The sequence below is a fragment of the Rhinichthys klamathensis genome, unplaced genomic scaffold, assembly GCF_029890125.1.
Source record: "Rhinichthys klamathensis goyatoka isolate OS25496 unplaced genomic scaffold, OSU_Roscu_1.1 h1tg000027l_1, whole genome shotgun sequence".
NCBI classification, from domain to species: domain Eukaryota; kingdom Metazoa; phylum Chordata; class Actinopteri; order Cypriniformes; family Leuciscidae; genus Rhinichthys; species Rhinichthys klamathensis.
Window position 1 is genome coordinate 1,757,658 of NW_026606577.1, and position 15,863 is coordinate 1,773,520.

General features: G+C 42.5%; 1 protein-coding gene across 1 annotated transcript in view; it reads right to left on the minus strand.

Moving 5' to 3' along the window:
• kirrel3a (kirre like nephrin family adhesion molecule 3a) overlaps window positions 1–15,863 on the minus strand; it is a 145,885-nt gene that overhangs the window by 61,605 nt on the left and 68,417 nt on the right. Inside the window, exon 2 of the mRNA XM_056244205.1 lies at window positions 867–1,016. Within this exon, the coding sequence (XP_056100180.1) occupies window positions 867–1,016 (150 nt within the window). The remainder of the gene's footprint in view (window positions 1–866; window positions 1,017–15,863) is intronic.

Below are 15,863 nucleotides of genomic sequence, written 5' to 3' on the forward strand. Positions count from 1 at the left end.
AATCTCAGGTGGAAAAATAAGCCGTTGATCAAGATCAGCCAGTATCTTCCAGTCCCTAACAGCTTCCAGTTGTCCTGGGCGAGAATTGGTGTTAACACCTTTTTTTGGTGGTTGCTCGCCTGGGCGGAGGAATATTGTCTTCTGCGTGTAATGTTTTGCTAGAACAGGCGGCAACTTATTGGTCATACAACGCTTGCCCTCCAATGCTAAAGCCAAACATCGCAGTACTTGGTCATGGCGCCAAGTAAACCGACCTTGGCTAAGAGCCACCTTACATCCTGTCAAAATGTGCCTTAATGTGGCAGGTGATGAACACAAAGGACAAGAGGGATCCTCTCCTACCCAGAGGTTTAGGTTCTGCGGTGATGGGAGAACATCATATGTTGACCTAATAAGGAAACTGATCCTACTCTCTTCCATTGACCAAAGGTCTTGCCAGCCTATCTTGCGTTGTTCCACACTCTCCCATCTCATCCAGTCTCCCAGCTTGGCCTGGGAAATGGCCTTTATACACCTCATCCTCTCCTCCTGCTTTCGCACCTCGTTGATTGTTGAATGCTTATGTCTTCTAAATGTGAATTTTGTCATTTTCATACTAACATATTCATACTAAAAGCTTCAATTTTGATTTCATGTGGACTTTAAGTCTAGACTTTATAGCCATTGGTTGCAGGCTACTTTATATATCTTAAATTGCAATTATGTTATTATATTAAATAATAAATGAACTGCAATTATGTAATCAACCAATTGCATACATGTGGATGACCATCTACGGTTGCAACTGATAAAGAAATAAGCCATGAGAGGTAGAGTTATTTCACCGCAGGTTAGGCTACAAAACAGACCGCAGCAAAATCTCTTACCTGACAGGTCTCGGTTGACCCCTAGAGCGAGACCGTCTTTGACCCACAGCACCATGCCATGATATCCAGTGATGGAGCACGGCAGGGTCACGGGTTGCCCGGCTACTACCACCAGGTCATGGGGCTGCTGGATAAACACAACACAGCTTCCTAAAACAGAGAGGAAAGAGAGAAAGAATGAGCAAGGGAGGTCACAATTATAAATCATCAAATACAATTTGTCAGAGCTCACTGCCCCTGCCAGAGGATTTACAAAAAACAGCCTTTTACTTGAGGATCATTATTATGGCTCTAGTAAATCTACTCCAACCCCCCAAAACTCACTTTGAAGAGTAAATCTATAAATTTCATCTTTATGTCACTGGAATCCTTAATAAAGTGCACTGACACACAGAAGTATGAGAAGGTGCCTCACAGTTAGTAAAGCTGAACATGACACTGCTGAGATCCACAAGACTGCAGCATCTGCACCATAAATCAGCTCACGGCTCGCAGTCGAAGCTCCTCAAACTCCGCTCTCACTCTTAGAAACTCTTAGCTGGCAAAATAACTTCCCTGACGTCAAACTCCGCCAGTACCGGATGACAGGCTCAGTGGTGCTCTGGAACGGACGCTCGCAGACGGCTGTTCACCTTGAAGTCTAATAGAATGAGCTACAAATGAAAAAGTGCCCTGAAGGTAAGCAGTCTTCAATACGGGAGGTGAAAAGTATGTGTTACCTTTCTCATTAAATTGCAGAGAGAGAGACAGACCGAGTTATTTTTTGCCATTCGGGAAAGCGGATAACAGCGTCAATAGAAAGCGAATTTGTATTTCTCTGAGAATATATTCAAAGAAGATTCTCTGAGAAAAAAACATCTCGCCCTTTCAAGTCGCTTTCCCTCACCTTTTTTGGTCTTTTAATGTGAAAACAGTTGACACATCAGAGAAACGGAGGAGCCTCATGCGTCTCCCGAGGCCACTTTGGTCGATTTTTGTCTTAAATTCAATAAAGTGCAGCTCTGCGAGGTGCATCTTTCATAAATAGCGCTTGGCCTTCCACTGATGTGGCAGGATTTCTGGGGGACAGCGCTGTAACACAGCCGACATGCCTAGCTTATTGTTCTCTCTGTATGCTGCGGTCTAATTTTGCTGTTTAAAGTTAACACCAATTCTTACATATGATCTTAGTTCTGTTAAAGTATACAAAAAAACATTAAAGCTTGGCATTAAACTTATTTTTTTAGTCGAAACATGTTGAAGATGATGAAGGGTGTTCATTTGCACTTTAATAATGAAGTTCTCAGTTGTTTGTCATTTAAATAGCACCTTTGCTTCTGAGGTTTCACCTAATATTACTTGTGAGCAATAAAAATAGACACAGGTGAGAAACTAGGATAGAAACTAGAAACTAGAAACTGATTTCTTCAAGGGGAGGGTCTATATACATAGGTAAATGTACTTTTTCAGATCTTTCGATCTAATGGACAAAATAAGCTCACGTAATTTACATATGAACGCGACAGTAAAAACATTTATACATTTCTTTACAAAAAAAATATTAAAATAAAAAACAAAACAAAAAAATATTTAACAATATTACTGTTTTTACTGTATTTTTGAACACATAAATGCAGCAGTGCCGAGAATAAGAGACTCATTTCAGAAACATCAAATCATCTTAACGACCCCAACCTTTTGAACGGTAGTGTAACTGCACTTATCTGTGAAAAAAAAAATGCTTGGTCTTATTTTATATTTCATATTTAATTTTGTCATTTTAGTGAAGATTTTCACATACAATACTCACTATAGTTCGTGAGTAAAACCAATATCCTTATTGTATTAGTTGAGAATTTTCGAAGGACTTAAGCCGCTTTTCCGCCGTCTGGCCAAAACTTTCTCGTTGCTTAACCATTTTATTCAGTGCAGATCTGGCCCAGCTTTCGAAAGTAATGTAGACGACAGGCATAGCCGTAGCAAAAGATAAGCGTTTTAAAACGAAAACGCACTGGTGTAAACAGGGCCTTATACTCACCTTCATGGTGTTCTTGACCCATATGATCATCATCAGAACTTATTTCCCTAGACCTCAACTGTCAAATCTCATTTGTGTTTATTCAAATATGGCCCATGACAACAGATCAAGTTTGAGTAAGTACGAAAGAGATGAGAGCTCATTTTGACGCTTTTATAGTGCTATTTTGACATGTTTAGAGGTTGTGTCCACCCTATTCACTATCATTGTATTGAAAAGAACACTGTAAACATTCAGCTAAAAATCTCCTTTTATGTTCCACACTAGGAAAATCATACCGTTAAATGATGACAAAAATATAAAGAGACAATAATGATTGCGTTTTTTAAAACTATTAATTCAAAGAACGATGGGGTAAGAGTCGAGAGAAGAGCACAGCCCATAAAACCCACACTATTCAATGTTTCTGAGTTCCCTTGACATTTTAAACACTTATGAAACTGACACAATGATGAAATGTCACAGACAGCCCCCCAGCAATGAAGCAATAAAAATATTCAAGGTTTGCAAAAACCTGCAAATTTCATTAAAAGTTTATGTTAGAGATGAGTGGGAATGTAAATATTATGCATCTGAAAGAACTTCCAAAAGTGGCAGCGTTAAGAACTGCTTCTCACCTCTGATCTTGCTGAATATGTGAACGTTTTACAAAGATGCCGCCTAGACTTTCCCACATGCAGTGTAAAGACAACCACAAATAATGAACAGCACTGCCTTCAGAGCTTTTGTGTTGGACTCCGACTAATCACACATTTAATAGGGAAAGTTTTAAAAGGAGCCTTTCTAAAGGATGTTTCTAAAGATGTGTGGTTGTTTGTATTACTTGAACTGAAAGTGTAGTCTACATGCATGTCAAAAATCATCTGCACACACTTTGAACGAATGCAGAACAAGTGATACAGTGCTTTTGCAACTTAATGCATGACCTTAATGTAAGTGCACTTTTGACTGGCCGAATCTAAGGGCATTTTATGTACATATTAAAGACCCACACATAAACACTGATCTTCTTCTAAAGGCCTGTTCACAGCAAGGGCGATAAATATAATGATAAAGATATAGCTTTAACAATCGTTCTAAATGTAAAAGAATAGCAGAGTCCACACCACAACTATACAGTTAACGGCTAAGAAAAACAATATAATTGGAATCACTTGTACAATATTTTTTTTCCAGGTGATGATGAGTGATGAAAACATTGACAGAAACCAGAATCCATCCTTTAATGAGCTTGGGCATTTAAAGGGGTCATGACATGAGAAATAAAATGTTGGCATATAAGAGGTCCTTGTAAACATCCTGCAAGATTCATAGCTTAAAATGTCCTCCTCATTATAAACAAAAAAGCTTGTTTGGATATTGTCGGATTAGTGACATCACACAGGCAAATACATTTGCATATGACTGCCTACAGAGAAAGACATTGATTAATAGAGTGACAGATCACTCTAAATTGTAATGTGGAGTCATGTATAATCTGTAAAGCTGCTTTGAAACTATGGGCCCTATTTTAACGATCTGAAACGCAAGTGTCAAAGCGCAAAGCGCAAGTAACTTTGTGGGCGGATCCCGGCGCTGTTGCTATTTTCCCGGCGGGATAAATGCCTCTTGCGCCTGGCACAAGTTTAAAAGGGGTTGGTCTGAAGTAGCTTCATTATTCATAGGTGTGGTTTGGGCGTAACGTGAAATAAACCAATCAGAGCGTCATCCAACATAACCTTTAAGAGCAGGTGCGCATGTTGCATGGCGGATTGCTATTATAACGGCGGATTTACCAGGCGCGCGCCAGGAGAGGTTCACTGCCGAGGAGACCGACGTTCTTGTCAGGACCGTGAAAGACAGAGAAGTGACGTTGTATGGGGATGGGAGAAACCCACCCAAATCAGCGTCGGTTAACCCAGCCCGTTCTCATCCTTTGGCGTCATACATATGACGCTTTGAACATTTCGTTGAAATCTTACGCACATGGCATCCTTTAGCATCAATATGAGACGCAGAACCCAAGGCGTCATACAGGTGACGCTCGTCTAAATCCAACGCACATGGCATCGTTTAGCGTGAATATGAGACGCAGATCCCAAGGCGTCATAACCGTACCCTACCCCAGACCTAAACCTACCCATAACAGTGCGTGTTATATTGACGCTAAAGGATGCCATGTGCGTAAGATTTCGACGAAATGTCATATGGCGTCACCTATATGACGCCAAAGGATGAGAATGCGTTGGTTAAACAGGCGTGGGAGGAAAAAAACTAAAAAAAATTACATCTTCATGGACACCACAAGGATTTCCCTCATGGGTTAATATTTTTCCTTGTTATAATGTATGATTTGGAAAAATAAAAACTGCTGCATCTGTGTTGATGAGAGAATCAAAGTGTATGCGCGTTGTGCACCCGCTACATTATGGCCAGGCATGCGCGCTAAAAATAGCATTATGAACAACGCGCAACGCGCCACTGACTTTAGACTAGGTTTTTTCTGGTCAGTGGCGGAATTGTTTTCTGGAACTGCAAAATAGCACTAGGGAATGTTTGCGCCGAAACACGCCTCCTTTTTTGCGCTGAACCGCCCAGGGTGCGCAAGTTCATTCCATAGTTTGCCGGCGTGCGTCTGTGGAGGGAAAAGCCCGCTTTGCGCGGGTGCAAAATACGAATGATACATGAGCCGGTGTACAAAGTCAATTGCGCTGAGTGCAAGATAGGGCCCTATGTGTATTGTGAAAAGCGCTATACAAAAAAATGTGAATTGAATAGTTTACATCATCGCAGCACTGACATTTTCCTACACCAGTTGCGAGCGTTGCATCGCATTAAAAGCAAATAGAACCCATTATAATCCCTGATTCGGTCTACACTGGATACAGTATGCAGATGCGCATAATGTTTCTGACACGCGCTTGAGTCTGACGATCAAGAGAACAAATGGAAGAGTAAATGGAAGCGTAAAGGAACTTTTTCTTTGCCACGTCCTGTTTAAACAGCTCATTTGCTAATTTCTGAAGAGTCTTCAGAAGGATACCAGCATCTGGAACAAGTGGATGGTTTATGTTTAATGGCGTCATGGATCGCTTCTGGGGATTATATGTTTGTTCGGAGCATTTGACTGCAGATTGTTTTGTAATGCAGAGTTTGCAAATAAACTTTGGTAACAGATAAAGCAGCCAAATGTATTGGATCTGACAGCAGCTGCATCACAAACAACAAGTAAAGGTTGAAAGGTTTTTTTTTTCTTTCATATATACATATATATATATATATATATAACATTATAAGTGAACCTCAAGGAACATATTAAAATAATTTAAAAAATCCATTAACACTAATATAGTTATCATTATAGTTATCGTTCCTGGTGTAAACAGGGCTTTACAGATGCTAAACGATAAATACACCTCACCATCTCTATCCAACGTGTCACAGAATCTTTTGTTTATGAGACCCAGTAGTTGTGCATCATGAAAGCAGACCAATATCCACAGCAGGGGCTCTGGGAACCATGGACACCTCTAATGAGAGCCACAAATAGATAAATAAATCCAATCATTACATTCAGAGGTTTGGCACATCCCTTCGCAGTGGGCAAAGCACCCCAAGTCAAATCTAGACAAATGAATTTTGTTATTGGATTCCTGTGGTTCCATTTCCTGGACACAGATTTAAATATCACTCCCAGAAGACGTCAATTCTGAGCGTAACAAAGGGAGAGAAAAACAGCATGCAGGCAGGGCATTGAATGCTCTCAGAGAAAAGAAATGTGAGTGAGAGCAAGATGACAGGGTCAAGATGACAAGATCAACATATAAGATTGATTGAGTTTATTGTATTACTGTCCAGGGTATCATTTCAAGAAGTCTGAATTGTCTGCCCTGTAGAAGTGAAATAGCATACAGCGCAGCACATGATCTACTAAACCGCTTTGCAAAAAAAAGTAAAGACTTTTTTTTTAAATATAAAATATAATAATATTATTAAGTTTTTAGAATAAATAGCACTGATAAATTGTGTACAATAAGCGCAGGGATATTTACACTATTTATTAGCTATTAATTATTATTATACATTGAATAATACATTAATATTTAAAATACAAGATAGAAAAAAATATATATATACAAACTTTTGAATGTTTATGTATATATATATATATATATATATATATATATATATATAGAGAGAGAGAGAGAGAGAGAGAGAGAGAGAGAGAGAGAGAGAGAGAGAGAGAGAGAGAGAGAGAGAGAGAGAGAGAGAGAGAGAGAGAGAGAGAGAGAGAGAGAGAGAGAGAGAGAGAGAGAGAGAGAGAGAGAGAGAGTAATGATTGCTGATGAACTGCGGACAATAAGACAGGGGACATTTACTATGAAAGTAAATAGGGTCAATCTTGATTGCCACTTGCCTTTTATGTCCATCCTGAATGAATCGGATCCGTGAAATAATTAGGATTTTATTAGGTGGATTTAGGATCTGTCTGAATATCTTACCTGTGGAAGAGCAGAAGCAGCTTTATTTAACTGTGGCTATGGAAGCTAAAGGGTCAGCTGAGAGGAGCAAAACGCCTGCAGTAAACAGTGTCAGCAATTTATGCCTGAGTGCTGCTGATGCTACAGCTCATTAAAAAAACGGCCCTCTAGCATCCTTACCACCTCCAGAGAGAAAGACAGAGAGAGAGAGAGAGGGGGAGAAATGGAAGAGCCTTTTTGTGCAAGAGGCAATCAGCTCTGTTGTCTTGTTGTCAAAGGACTACTTTACCACAATGCTTCAGCTGTGTTTAGAAATTGCGTGTCATAAGCCTCCAATGGTATGGTGAAATTGGTCAAAAGCTGAAGAAAACAAGATTGCTTTATTGTTATTCTTTGAACATTCCCATGCCTAACATCAATGTGAGATGAGAAAAGCGAGCAGCTACCTGAGGTTTAGAAACAGGTGGCTGATTAATCTAGTGTGCACGGAATTATTACAAACGACTTTCTTCACAGTCCACAAAAAACGTGAGCTGTTAAAATGGCTCGTCATTATTGAGGATTATTCTGATTTTATAAAACGGTCAAAGGTTTGGTTTGTAATTTTTGAAAGAAGTCTCTTATGCTCACAAAGGATGCATTCATTTGATCGAGATCAAAATACAATGAAAAACGTTTTATTTTAATTTATTATAAAAATGTTATTTATTCCTGTGACTGCAAAGCTGAATTTTCATTATCATTACTCCAGTCTTCATTGTCACATGATCTTTCAGAAATCATTCTGATTTGGTGCTCAGTTATGATCAATTATTACTCAAGAATTAAAATGTGTTCTTTTTATTATCAATTTTGAAAACAGGTTTGCTGCTTAATAATTTTGTGGAAAGCGTAATAAATTTTTTTAGGGTTCTTTGATGAACAAACTTCAAAAGAACAGAATTTATTTGAAATAAAAAATATTGTAGTATTATAAATGTTTGTACTCTCTCTTTTGATTGAGTGCATCTTGAATAAAAGTATTCATTTCTTTCTTTTTTAAAAAAATCGTACCTCAAACCGGTCATTAATGCTTTCATAAAAAATTACAAATAATTCGACATTGATTATATACAGTATATATATATATATATATATATATATATATATATATATATATATATATATATATATATATATATATATATATATATATATATATATATATATATATATTTATTTAGATGTTGTTCTAATCCTGTACTGGAAAATATAAACAAACCAAAACAATTTCTAAAAAAAAATATGGAAGCATCATAAAGCATTACTTTCAGCTTTCACACCGCTGATCTGTCCTCCACAGGCCCACCAACAAAAACAAGACTGCGACTTGTTCCGCTAAAGACTGCCTTGAAAGATTGGGAGTAGGTTTGGAAAATGCTGTGCAAAATTGCACTTGCTTTCGAGGATCGAGAGCTCTCCCATATCAGAAAATAGGTTCGGCTGGCCTGGCCCTCGCCACTCTGAGCAAAAGTCATCGTGCACGACAGAAGTGGAACATGAATCACTTTGATTCCTGGATTGATTTCTCAACTGAGTCTTCAAAACTCACAAATTCAAAACCGAGCTGTTAGCCAAGAGAAATCAGAAGGCCTCCAATTCCACCCAGACCTCTCTGCTCTTCAAAAGATGGACATGGTCTGAATCTTTCTGCCACGAAATTCAATACCGCAGAAATCACTGCTCTGTGCATTGCATGACTTGGATTTGCCCAATGAAATAAACATGAATCTGCACAGTATTTATTGATCTTCATTATGAGTTTGTTTGATTGCTGAATAAGCCTTTTTCTTAAATAACCTGTACTTCAAAGCAATTACAAACTCTCAGTGCAACCTTGAAACACGAAAAGACACAAAGAATAATAAAACCAAAGCTGCTTTCAGATCTTTTTGCCTGGCTCAGGTTGACCGTGGCCTTGTTGGGAGGAAGACTGATTTCCACTGAAAGTTCACAATAATCAGTAACTGTAGTTCAGTAAAGGGTTTGTTTGTTGTTTGTTGAATTAAACATGCCTCAAGAGGTCAATTAACATGGCGAAAATATTTGATGTGCACCAATGTATACGGATAGACTTCAAAAAGAGTCCATCAATACAGGAAACCAGACTGATCAACGGCATACACACACACACACACACACACCCTTCTGAGAAAAATAAAAGTGTTTTCACAATGGATTGACAATCTGGAGTGACAGAGAAGTAGTTAGGGAGATGATATCTTGTTTGGAGAACCAGATTAGGTTGTGTTGTGAAGATGATCAGTTCTGTCAAGCTGCCTAATTCTCTTCTCTTGAAAACTCAGAGGCCTTTTAAAGACCAATCTAAACCCCAGTCATGCTGAGAAACGGTCCACATATATGAATTTTGAATATTGTACTAAAGGACAAAGGCACTCTTCATGAATACGTTCCATTTTAAATGCAAATATAGCTAGTTTTACTCACATCAAATGTCCCCCTTAATATGGTGATATCTGCCCGTCTCACCTCAGAGGTTTTGAATTGTTCGACTTCTAGTGTCGAACGAATTAAATCTTAATATAATTTAATTTAATTAAAATCACACAATCATTATCAAAAACATATTTAACTGTGTGCCACATTTTGCATTAAACACTACATTTCTTGAATTTGTACATACTTTTTTAAGAATGGTGGGAAGACAAGTAAATAATACATTTTCTTATTCAATTTTCTCAATTTTTATACAAATTATATGAACTACATTCCTCCAATCCAAACCATTCAGTCCTGTCACTGACATTTTTATAATTAAAAATGATCAAATATTTTAAAGATTAAACTGCCCATATGAAATTTAATTGGACCTCCTCGGATTTACTACCTACAGTTGTGGTACCTACAGAATCATTGGCACCCCTGGTAAATATGATCAAAGATGGCTGTAAAAATAAATCTGCATTGTTTATCCTTTTGATCTTTTATTCAAAACAAATCGCAAAAATCTAACCTTTCATTGAAGTAAAAGAATTACTTTTTTCTTTCAATTTTTTTAATTGAAAGTGGGGGAGAAAACGTCTCAGGTTACGACTGTAACCTTTGTTCCCTGAGAACAGGGAACGAGACAATACGTCATCGACGCTATGGGGGGAACGCCTCAGGCGTGACAGGTGTCTGAAATCACTATCAAATCACGTCAATCACATTGACCGGCGACAGCCCGTGAATCATTAACGTGAATGATTAACGTGCGACCTGGAAGTATATAAGGGCGCCTTGCAAACATGACAAATCACCTTATCGTCTGAAGGGACTGTACGGCAGGCAAGCCCCGAGGCATGGCAGGGAGACGTATTGTCTCGTTCCCTGTTCTCAGGGAACAAAGGTTACAGTCGTAACCTGAGACATTCCCTTTCGAAGGGAACTCAACAATACGTCATCGACGCTATGGGGAACGATATACCCACGCCGCCATGCTAAGGGGAGTGCATGCCCTCAGGCAGTGACAACTGTCCGAACCAGCAAATTCAAATGAAATGCTAGATCCACTCACCCTCAGGTCACACTGGGCTGTCAGTGACATCATTCCCTACGGTCATAGCCCAAGCTATAAGCCTCACAGGAAAACCTCCATAAACATAGTTAAATGAAAGGCCTACCTGGGCCTGCTCAAAGGCCTAGGACCACAACTTCAATCAGAAGGGGTCCCTTTTTAAGGAATGTGGCTAGGGAAACCGAAGGAACCCCAGCCAGTCACTATTCAGGGGAACGTACTCACCCCGAAGTGCCACCAGGACGGCCTGACCTGGCGTCAGAGCATAGACACTTAGTCTGGCCACTTCCTGTCTGTCCGAAGACAGAGCCTCTGGACACTTGCCTTAAGTAAGGCATCCAACCCGAGGGACTGCGAAGCTGGCAGTGAACCACTCGGCCCGGATCTCAGAGACGGGATATCCCGGAGAGTATGACTCAGCATAGGGCTTTCCAACCCTTGCTAGCGAGGGGAGTTTCTCTACTCGATCCACGGATCAACCCAGTGTCTGTGTTTCAAAACACTGAGGAGGCCTGTGAAGGCCTAAGGACTGATCTAACTGGGAGGCCTCACGAGAGGCCTACGACCGTCTGACCAGACTCAGGAGTCCGCGTGCTCACAGCGACCTTCAATGAGGGGAGCATATGGTCCCCCTGGTAGGCAAAACCAGGCTGTAGGCAGGAAAGAGGTTCCGAGAGGGAACCAGTAGCAGAGAATGAACACTTTAGTCGAGCCAGGGCGCAAGCTCGCCTTCAGCAGCTGCCTAATAAGGCCAGCTGAAATGATAGCAAGAGGCCACTAGCTTCCTAAACCCAGCACCGCTAGGGAACCACTCATAAGGAGGCCTGGTGAGGCCTACTACCTGATAATCACAGCATGTGGGAACTCGTCTTCAGGGAGGCCTGGTGAGGCCTACTACCTGACAGCCATAATATCTGGGAGCTTTTTCTGCTACCCGATAGAAATTCAGGCTAGCTGTCCAGTTGTCTGTCCTTGGGCTTGTCTCCAGGGAGGCCTGGTGAGGCATACTACCTGATAACCATCTTAAATGGGAATTCACCTTCAGGGAGGCCTGAGTGGCCTACTACCTGATAGCAACTGGTAGCTGAGTTCGGGTGACAGTTCCAAGGCGGCCTGCTAAGGCCAACCAGCTGGGGACTCGCCTATCAGGGAGGCCTGGTTGGGCCTACTAGCTGATAGCAAGTCAATTCTGCTACAAAGGAACACTGTTGGGAACCATACCACACCAACGTAACTATTGGGCCCACCCACAGGCGGCCTAGTACGGCTAGCTACCTGTAGCGGCTATAAAGTATGTCCCACAATGTTGGGACTCACCTCCGAGGAGGCCTGTTAAAGGCCTACTACCCACCGGTGAGCCAACTGCCCGAACCACCAAGGCCAACCATTTCTCTCGAGAAGTGGCCTACAGCGCCCTATTGGGAGCTGCCCATACAAGGAGGCCTGCTGAGGCCTACTACCTGATGGCGCAGCCTTCGTTGGCAGATAAGCTGTTTACACAGCGCCTACAGCATCCTGGTGCCTAATCACATTGCCCATGGCAGTGTACTCAGCAAGAGAGCTTAGCACCCTAAAAAACAAGGGGAGTACAACATACGCCACTCTGCCTCAACGGAGGCCCCAGTTAGTCAGGGGCCTACAATCTATGCATGGGCGTCAGCTCAGGGCAATGCTCTGGCTACAGGGGAGCGTACTTCGACCAAAGAAGAAGAAGTGAAGGCTTACTTCATACTCGACCCGAGCCATAGTGGTGCGAGGTAGGATAAACAGAACTGGGAGTGGAGTACTCAGACCTACCCTGAATCACAGGGGAATACTCACACCTCACCCTGAGGTTACCAGGGGGTGGGCCTGCCAGCGGCTCTAGGGGTGACAGAAATGTATCTGTGCCCAACCTAGGGGAGTGGGGCTTGAATGTAAGCCAACCACCTACAACCCAGCGCTCGAGCAGTAGCTCAGCGAGTTAAGTGAAGCCCATACTGGCGGCCTAAATCCATAGGCCAGTTCTGCACGGCAGGGTCGGGCAGGAAAATCAGTCTTCTTCGTGAAGCGAAAGACGGCCTAACCCTGCTCAAAAGGACTTATATACCACGGAGGCCTAACTGAGGCCTACCATGTCCTTATAAACCATCCTCTGCACCACGCTGCATTACTCTAGTCACCCCAGAATGCAGAGAAGGGGGCGGGCCTTGGCCTAACGACTCCCATGGGAGGAGGCTGATTATACAGGGATGCCAAAAACCTACATTCACAAAGTGAAGGGTCAGAGGAAGAAATGCTAATTTTAGCAGAACGCCTCTAATATCCCTGGCACAGCCTAGGCCAGCTACAAAGGCGGCCCTGGTGAGGGCCAACCTGTAAGCATAGATCTATCTGAGGGCTCAGAGGAGCCACAGCCTACTAAAGAATATAGTCTGTATTATTCCATACAAAAGGGCTGCAGAACGCTCAACCTAATAAAAACTCAACAGAGCTCAAGGGGCGAAATACTCAGAAAAGTCAAAACGGTCCCATGGGCCGGACATAAGATCTATCTGAAGCTCTAGCGTCAGTCAACACTCTAAGTAAAACATTCTATCAGAGAGAGACCAACTACTCTACCCTGAGGTGGCTAATAGCCCGAAGGCTAACACAGTTATCATTCTGGCCACCTAACGGGGAACTTCAGGGCCCTGATAATCCAAAAAAGTTCTCTTACCTTATTACCTTGACATGGCCCCATAACTCTATACAGGGAACGAGGTCTGTAAAGAGAAACATATTATTTTTTAATCACAAAAAATACTCTTTGAAAGCAGCTCACCTGCGGCGTGCAAAGTGAAGACTCACCAGACAGTTCTTCATGAACATGGGGTCTACCACCTTTACATACCTGAAAGAGGCACTCTCACTAACCAAGCCGAGGCGGGCCATCAGAACATTGTTCTAACCATGAGCCCAGCCTCAGGCCTGATGTAAGAAGCGCCTGGGGAGTCGGGGAAGAGAGGAAAGGGCAAAGATATAATCACGCCCTCAGGGAAGATGATCCAAGACCAACGCAACGTGCGTTTGTGCCGGATCACCTCCCTCAGATCCCTCTTCTTGCGGGAGTTGCGCCTCCTCTGCGACCTACTACTCCACGGAGGAGGCGCACGAGAGGTGACAATGGCTCTCTGGCCTCATCTAAGGTCCTCGGACCATGATAGGCCAGGCCCTCCCATCTGTCTGGGCATGGACACGGATCTCAGCGGTATGTATGTCCTGGATACAGCTGAGCGCGCCTTCGCCTCTCCGAACTTTCCAACCACCGCCAACACGGAGGTGCCGAAAAGCTCAGAGGGCGAAACCAGCGAATCGAGGAGAAAGCCTTTCTCTTTCTTCCCGAAATCGCCAGGTTCAACCACAAATGTCTCTCCGTGGCCAGTATCATCGCCCTCCCGGAGAGCTATATATATATATATACATACATTTTTTCATTTGCGGCGCAGCTCAGTAACCGCCTCAGGGGCCCCACCCCCTGGTCGAGATCCCCCAGCAGATCGGCCTGGTGTACCTGCAACACCGCCATGATGTGCAGGCTAGCACCGGCCTGACCCGCTGACGTGTATTCTCTGCCATACAACTGGCAGGGTTTTGAGCTCTCAGTGTCGATTGTTTTCCCATCGACGCATACCCACGCTCTCCTATCCTCTCAACATCAGCAAGACTAGCCCGCTGATGTTGGTGGATACAGGCAGAGTATGGGTTCTTCCATGTCCTCTCGATCTCAGTATGAGATCGGGAAGAAATGAAAGGCTCACCTGAGCTGGTGGTTCTATGACCGGGGAAAAACCGCTCTCATCGCGAGCGATTTCTCCCCCAACGAGCAGCCACGGCAGCTGCAGCCTGCCCGCGGCGCGTTCTATAATACCAACCAGCTCAGCATACACAGGGCAGGGTGGCTGAGAAGATACAGGAAAATATTTTATTATTTCCACCCTCATCAGCCATCTCCTGTTTGTCCGGGAGAGCGCTTGCTGCCGGACTAAGTTTTCCCTTTTTTTTTCTTTTTTTTGGAAAAACTTCATCCAATTGCAGCTTCTCGTCAGCCGCCGCATCGTCTGAGAGGATTACACCCCTCTCAAGGCGATCGGCGAGCTTCATCTGTGACATCTAGACGCTGAACCCTCTTCTCTCGAGAAGAGGGACAGGCGCGATCACAATTTGTACAGGCAGTTCCCTCGAGAACCGCCTGTGCGTGTCTTCCTTCCCAGACAAAAAATGCACAGTTCACGTGTGTCACCCGGCTTCAAATATCTTGGGCACGGGTCTGCACACTTCTGAAAGCATTTCATAATTACCTGATTTTCAAACCAGTTACAGACAAAACAGTCCTCGAAGACGAAAAGATGATTTGTCATGTTTGCAAGGCGCCCTTATATACTTCCAGGTCGCACGTTAATCATTCACGTTAATGATTCACGGGCTGTCGCCGGTCAATGTGATTGACGTGATTTGATAGTGATTTCAGACACCTGTCACGCCTGAGGCGTTCCCCCCATAGCGTCGATGACGTATTGTTGAGTTCCCTTCGAAAGGGAACTCTTTTGGAGTAAAACCAAAGAATATACTGTAGGTCTGATGTGCAGCAAAGGATTGTTGAGATTCACAAAATAGAAAGTGGCTGTAAGAAAATACCTAAAGCATTGAAAATTCCCATTTTCACCATCAGGGCAATAATTGAGAAGTTTCAATCAACTAAAGATCTTACGAATCTACCAGGAAGAGGACGTGTGTCTATATTTTCTTGATGCACAGCGAGGAGGAAAGTTTGAGTGGCCAAAGACTCTCCATGGATCACAGATGGAGAATTGCAGAGATTAGTTGAGTCTTGGGGTCAGAAAGCCTAAATAAAAAATAAAAATAAAAAAAACAACCCCTAAATCACCATATGTTGTTTGGGAGAGTTTCAAGAAAAACCCTCCTCGCTCATCCAAAAATAAACT